Source organism: Felis catus, chromosome E1 (genome assembly GCF_018350175.1).
Source record: "Felis catus isolate Fca126 chromosome E1, F.catus_Fca126_mat1.0, whole genome shotgun sequence".
Lineage (NCBI taxonomy): Eukaryota > Metazoa > Chordata > Mammalia > Carnivora > Felidae > Felis > Felis catus.
Window position 1 is genome coordinate 27,669,650 of NC_058381.1, and position 6,997 is coordinate 27,676,646.

Genomic DNA, 6,997 nt, shown 5'->3' on the forward strand with positions numbered 1-6,997 from the left:
TTTATTTTTTTTTTTAACGTTTATTTATTTTTGAGACAGAGAGAGACAGAGCATGAACGGCAGAGGGTCAGAGAGAGGGAGACACAGAATCCAAAACAGGCTCCAGGCTCTGAGCTGTCAGCACAGAGCCCGACGCGGGGCTCGAACTCACGGGCTGTGAGATCATGACCTGAGCCAAAGTCGGCCGCCCAACCGACTGAGCCACCCAGGCGCTCCCCTGGGTAACTTTTTAAAGGGTAAAGTGTGTATTAATATTTTGGATTAAAAAGTTTTACTTCAGGGGCACCTGGCTCAGTTGGTAGAGTAAGCAATTCTGATCTCGGGGTTGTGAGTTCAAGCCCCAGGCTGTGTGTAGAGATTACTTTTAAAAAAAAGAAAAAAGGCCTTAGTGCGCCTGAGTAGCTCAGTTGGTTAAGCAGCCAACTCTTGGTTTCAGCTCACATCATGATCTGATGTTCTGTGGGGTCAAGCCCCATATCAGGCTCCAAGCTGGCAGCATAGAGTCTGTTTGGGATTCTCTCTCTCTCCTCCTCTCTTTCTTTTGCTCTCACTCTTGCTCTCTCAAAATAAATAAATAAACTTAAAAAAATAATAAAGCCTTAAAAAAAAGTATTAGTTCAGATAGCATTCCTTTAAAATATGCTATCGCATCAGTCCAGGAATAAAATGGCAAAAACAAAACAATTTGACTCAGGTACCAGAATTGTGAACCAAACAATAGGGCTTTTTTTGCAATTAATCCTCATACTTTTGCCAGATAACCTACTGGATCATCTTGTTTTGAAAATAATTTCAGAAGCAGCATCTTAAGGAAAATCCCAGCTAAAACATCATTTTTTAACCAAAACAAAATTTTGGTTCAACATGATGAGGCAACATTCAGTTATGATAAACATGTTTTATTATGGACAGTGAAACAGAAACAAAAAAAAAACCCCAAAGGTATCAACCAGATATTTATGTCCTTTCCTGCAAGAACCAATGTTTATTAAGAAGGTACAGGCCCGTTTACAATAAATATCAATAACATCATGAAAGAGTGGAACTATTGTATCAATACTGAACTCCTGTAACCAAAGCACATTCTGTATTTAAGGAAACACAGCATACACATACCAAAACAAAAACAAAGAAACAAAATGAAAAAAAAAACCAAACCCATACACAGCAAAATCAAACATCAGCGTTAAAATGGAACCAGCTATAGGGGCACCTGCGTGGCTCAGTCAGTTGAGCATCGACTTCGGCTCAGATCATGATCTCACGGGTTGGGTTCAAGGTTCACGTCAGGCTTTGTATTGACTCAGAGCCTGGAGCCTGCTTCAGATTCTGTGTCTCCCTCTCTCTCTGCCCTCCCCTCCCCACACTGTCTGTCTCTCCTTCAAAAATAAATAAACATTAGAAAAAAAATATTTTTTTAATTAAAAAAAAAAGATGGAACTGCCTATAAAACACTTATTGTGTTACTGCTTTAAGAACTCCACGGAGCACCTTGTAACTCATTAACTGCACGTTTTCCTTAGGAGGGAAACAAGGTCCTCTCTCAGTCACATATGCATAAGGAAATCTCAAAACCCAGAGGCCATCTGGTGGAAGAGTGATTTCTTGTTTTTCTGGGTAGAATACTGGACATGGTGGTGGGCCTGGTTGAACCTGAAAAGTAAAGGCAATATACTTATTTTTGCATTTTTCATTAAGAAATACCTGAAAGATAAGTGCCTAAACAAACAGTAAGTTCAAAGAGCATATAAGATTAAGTAGGTAATAGGTAAACTAATCATATCCAAAATTACATTATTGAGTCTCAAATATTATCCTATTTTTCTACACATTTTTCTTTTTTTTTCCTACAGATTTTTAACTTCAAGTTCTGCCTTTGAACTAAACAATGTGAATTGATGGTGTGAACTGAGAAATACACGCACAATTTATTTTTCAAGAACTAGATTAGGTATAAAAGGTATTTAAGATTAAGACCTGTTTAATGAAATATTAGATATTATCCTGCACTTTTTAAAAAACAATCAAAACAAGCATCAGCATTTTTTGTCTGAAAACAGAAAAGGGTCATATTTCTTACCTGGGGCATTAGTATTATCTGCAAAGGAGCATCAGGAACTACAACAAAAAGCCTCATAAGTTGAGCATAATGTGGTTTTAGCCCTCTACCCTGAGATGATGACAGAATATATAAGGGCATATCACTATTCAGGGCTTTTAAAGCGGACTCCTTTGGCCCACTTCCCATTACTTTCATTACTTTGTCAGGTCCTGAACACATAAACCTCCGACCTCTAGAGTCTTCATATTCAAAGCCCACAAATGCCCGAGCTATGTCATCTCTCCGTCTTCCTCTTCCCATTACTACTGCACTTCTCTTTCCAGGAATAGCTTTATTTGGAGCAGGCCAAGAATTTGTGTCTAAGTCTCCTTCATCTTCAGCTCTAGTCCTGATGACAATGTCCCAAGGCATAAGATAGTTTGTTCCTGGAATGAAGCCTTGTTGGTCTAAACCTGTATGAAAGTTATAAGACTTAGCAGGGCCTAATTTAACCAATGACCAGCTGGAGAATTTGGGTAGTAGACCTTTAGGGCAATTTGAATGTAGCATGCCTGGGAGATACTCAACTGTGGATGCCTGTCTATCAACCAAGTTTGGTCTCTTCTCAGTTTTTACTTCTCCTTGACCATGAACTTCTGGATTATCTCCTCCTGCTTGTGGATCAGCTGGATAGGTACCTAAACTATCTGTGGACTGGCCTAAACTCAAAGCTAAACTCAGGCTTGTGCTCTCTCCTTGGGTTTGAGGTTCTTTTTCTTTAAGTTTATCAGCATCTGCATCTGGAGGGGCAGGAGAAGATTCATTTTTGGCAGGAGCAGGATCTGGAGTACTTGGTTCAAATACTGGGAAATTGATATGATCCAATTTTCCACAACATTTTTCTTCCAGAAGCTATGGAGGAAGAAACAAAACAAAACAACTCTGTGACCTTTTCATTTAAAATAACAGATTCTTCACTCTAAAAAGCAAGATTAACAATTAATGGGTAAGGGGTGCCTAGGTGGCTCAGTCGGTTAAGCGTCTGGCTTCGGCTCAGGTCACAATCTCACCATTTGTGAGCCTGAGCCCTGCGTCAGGCTCTGTGCTGATGGCTCAGAGCCTGGAGCCTGCTTCAGATTCTGTGTCTTCCTCTCTCTCTGCCCTTCCCCTGCTCATGCTGTCCCTGTCTCTCTCAAAAATAAATAAACATTAAAAAAAAAAATTAATGGGTAAGCAAATAAGTTCATATAAAGAACTTTCCCTTGTCTATATATCACACTCAAGTCACATTTACTTTTCTAGATTTTTTTTCTAACATTAAAATAAAAATGTTTATTTATTTGAGGAGCCTGGGTTGCTCAGTCAGTTAAGCGTCTGACTCTTGGTTTTGGCTCAGGTCATGATCCCACAGTTGGTGAGATCGAACAGCCGCATTGGGCTCTGTGCTGAAAGCACGGAACCTGCTTGGGATTCTTTCTCGCCCCTCTCTCTGCTTCTCCCCCCACTCATGCTCTCTCCCTCAAAATAAATAAACTTAAAAAACTTTTTTTAATTAAAATTTTAAAAAATGTTTGTTTATTTATTTATTTTGAGAGGGAGAGAGCGACTGTGAGTGGGGGAGAGGCAGAGAGAGAGGAGAGAGAGGAGAGAGAGGAGAGAGAGGATCCTAAGCAGGCTCAACTCTGTCAGCGTAGACCCTGTTGCGGGGCTTGATCTCATAAACCATGGGATCATGACCTGAGCTGAAATTAAGAGCCAGATGCTTAACTGAGAGAGCCTCCCAGGTGTCCCTACTTTTCTAAATATTTTGCTTCTGAAAATATGTACTTTTACTTAGATGGTAGTTAAAAAAGAAAGAAAGAAAGAAAGAAAGAAAGAAAGAAAGAAAGAAAGAAAGAAAGAAAGAAAGAAAGAAAGAAAGAAAGAAAGAAAGAAAAAAGGGAGGAAGATGAAAAAATCAGAGTCTACCTGATAAAAGTCATAGTTAGCTGCCTTGATATCAAAGGGATCATCTCGAGGTGCTTGTTTCCTTCCACAGTTACAGGCACCAGTAGATCGAGCTCGGCTGTTGTGATACAGCACAGGAGGATTTCTATCAGCCTCTGGTTTTTCTCCTGGAAAACATAACACTTACTGTTAATTTCACACACACAATGCAGAGTCAAAGTTATTTTATATTCTATTGCATCTAACCCCAAAATTTCTCCAAACAGTACTTTGGAAATGAGATTACAAAAACAAACAAACACCCAAAACACAAAACCTTGAGTATATACACATAACAGAAGAAGCACTGAAAATTCTTAAAATGATACACATTTTCAATCTAAAGTTTTAGATGTTTAGAGTTTCTTTTCTTTTTTTTTTTTTTTTTAAGATGTTTAGGGGTTCTAAGTACATTTTATCATCATCATGGTGACCTTACATTTTCAATGAATTCATTTTAGTTCAACAAAAACTCCAAAATAAAAATGTTAATATGAAATTTCTGAAACTTTATACTCTTTAATAATTCTAATTTAATAATCCCCTATGGATCATCCTTTAAATACAAGAAAATAATTAGTAGTCATAGTTGTTATTTTCTTTTTACAACAGGAGAGAAAACTTAAATTTGATTCAACTAAATTTCTGTGGGGCTTTTTATAATTATCAATACATAGTGAAAAGCCTCTCCTAAAACAAGAATCAATGGCACCTGGCTGGCTCAGTCAATAGAGTATGCGACTCTTCATCTTGGGGTTGTGTGTTTGAGCCCCACATTAGGCATAGAGATTACTTACAAAAATAAATAAAATAATAATAATAATCTTTTTAAAAAAAGAATAAAAACACAGCTCAGTTTTGATTTCAAAATGCTGAGAAAATTTTAGCTACCTGATTTAGGTAATGAGTGAAACTTATGTACACAGTGTTGATCAGTTAAACTCCTTTCCTCACAGAGCTGATGGCCATTGCTCCAAAACTTGTAGCAGTCCTCATGTAACTGCATGGCATACTTGTGAAAGGCTGGACCCCTAGCATGTTGACTGTATACTCGAAGAGCCTGGGCAAGCTGATTCTTATGGACAGTCATTGTGTAGTTATGAGGCAAGTTTGACTGATAGGCACTATGGGCCATGGGTAAAGCTTTTTGGCACCGGTTTTCTGAGAATTTGGTGTCAATATCCAAAAACCCTTCCAAGACTTTAATACTGCTTAAAATCTTAGATGTTAGCTCCCCAGTAGGAGATCCCAGGTCCTCCTCTTTCCCATCTATAGCTACTTCATACAGTTTTGAAGCTGCTGAGATCCACTTCTGATAAGTGGGAAGTTCAAAATGGGAAGGCTGTGGGTTCCTGCCCACACTGTCATCAAAACCTTTCTTGCTTAGGACTAACTCCACATGCTGCCATAGAAACTCCCGAAGAGTGAAATCCACTAGCTGCCCTGAAGAACTGGAACTGCTGCTGTCAATGTGAAAAGAAAGCTGCTGTCGGCTATGCTGCCTCATCACCTGGTATCGCCTGGGCCCAGAAAGGGGTGCAGGCACCAGCAAAGATTCTGGGTCCTTCACAGTACAATGACTCCTAAGTTGGTCCAGCAACATGCCTACTGGGTCCTCCTCTTGGCTTCCGGGAACTATGTACACAAAAGCTTGGTTGGCAGGCACAGTAAAGAGGCAATTGATACTCTGATTAGTTAAGACGCGACTCTTCCTAAAGATTCTATAGATCTGGTCCTCCAGGGCATGCTGCAGTCTCCTTTTGGGAGAATGTTTCTTGGGCTTGTCTGGATGAGTTGGGTCTTGGCTCCGAGGGGGTTCCACTTTGAGGGCTCCATTGAGTTGAAAGAGGAAAAGGAGTCTAGGAGGGCAAGGTCGGCAGTTTAGTTTCCAGTCTTTGCCAACCGGACAATCCTTAATGGCTGTTTTGAGGAGGGGCAGTACCTTCTGTCTCAGTCCATCAAGGGCTCTGAATACTCGATCATACGTGATGTCAAAAGAGCAAGTGGGATGGACCAGAAGCAGGATGTGACAAACGGAGAAAAGGTAAAGGAGACTGAGACACTGCAGCTTCTCTTGGTGCTTCCAGAACTCGTGCGCTTCTGCATGAGGTAAAGAGAGGCCACCTCCTGCTTCCCCACTCTGAAGGGCACGACAAGCCCGCAGAAGCTGGGAATTGTCACAGATGGAAGTGAGAAGAAGATAAAGAACTTTGCTTTCTTGATTGTAATAGGCCTGCAGAAGACTGTAGTCCTGGGAGCCTGGCTCAGTTCGGTTCCCTTCAGCGGTAGCTACACCTCCCCGAACTGAATCCCCCGCCCCAGCCCCAGCCCCAGTGTCTCCGGCTCCACCAGCCTCCCCGACGGCGCCAGCCTCGGTCCTGATTCCAGGCCCTGAGTCCCCAGGATCTTGGTGGCGAAAGAGGGGAAAGACCTGTCGGTCGCAAACCGTATTCACAAGTGAGAACTTCTCGGAATTCAGTCGCAGAGCCGTCTTGCCGAAGATTCCTACCACGCAGATCTCATCCTCTCGCCAAGGAGGCTCGGGTCCACCAGCCACGCTCCCTCCGCCCTCTGTAGGGGACCCCTCGGGACTTTCAGAGCCGGTCCAGGATGAAGCGCCCATTAGAAGCTCTCGCAAGCTGACAGGACCCGCCATGGTGCAGAGACTTCTTTGGACTCTTTCCGGTCCGCCCTGAAAACCTAACCGGCTTTCGTCCAACTTTAAAATCCCTCCTCCGCTTCTTCAGTTCCTGCTTTCCTCTCATTTTTAGGTTCCGCACCTCGCTCATCCTCTCCTGGTTTTTGCGGTTTTCCCTACTCCTCTACCACGGTTTAAGATTTTCCTCAACCGGGGACTGTGGGAATTGAGAGATTAAAAAAAAAAAAGTGGAAACAGCTGGTTTGCATTTCAAGGAGTACAAAAACACTGCAAAAGAAGCTTGTCAAGTGACTTGCAAAAATGGAAAAATG

At 41.5% G+C, this 6,997-nt stretch overlaps 1 protein-coding gene across 1 annotated transcript; it reads right to left on the bottom strand.

Annotated features, from left to right (window-relative positions):
* Positions 1-878: 878 nt before the first annotated feature.
* On the bottom strand, positions 879-6,720 carry SMG8 (SMG8 nonsense mediated mRNA decay factor). Its single transcript, XM_003996623.6, has 4 exons — positions 4,919-6,720; positions 4,010-4,155; positions 2,081-2,953; positions 879-1,653 (listed from the first exon to the last, which is right to left on the bottom strand). Exons 1-4 carry the CDS (start codon positions 6,681-6,683, stop codon positions 1,456-1,458), a joined length of 2,982 nt encoding a protein of 993 aa, XP_003996672.1. The 5' UTR covers positions 6,684-6,720; the 3' UTR covers positions 879-1,455.
* Positions 6,721-6,997: the final 277 nt, after the last annotated feature.

What these genes read in the sequence shown, in the direction of transcription:
- SMG8 (XM_003996623.6), bottom strand. Translation starts at nt 6,683, where the DNA reads ATGGCGGGTCCTGTCAGCTTGCGAGAGCTTCTAATGGGCGCTTCATCC. An exon ending in TCACTCATTACCTAAATCAG is followed by an intron (nt 4,156 to 4,918) that starts GTAGCTAAAATT and finishes TATGTTTTCCAG; the next exon opens with GAGAAAAACCAGAGGCTGAT. An exon ending in CTAACTATGACTTTTATCAG is followed by an intron (nt 2,954 to 4,009) that starts GTAGACTCTGAT and finishes CTTCCTCCATAG; the next exon opens with CTTCTGGAAGAAAAATGTTG.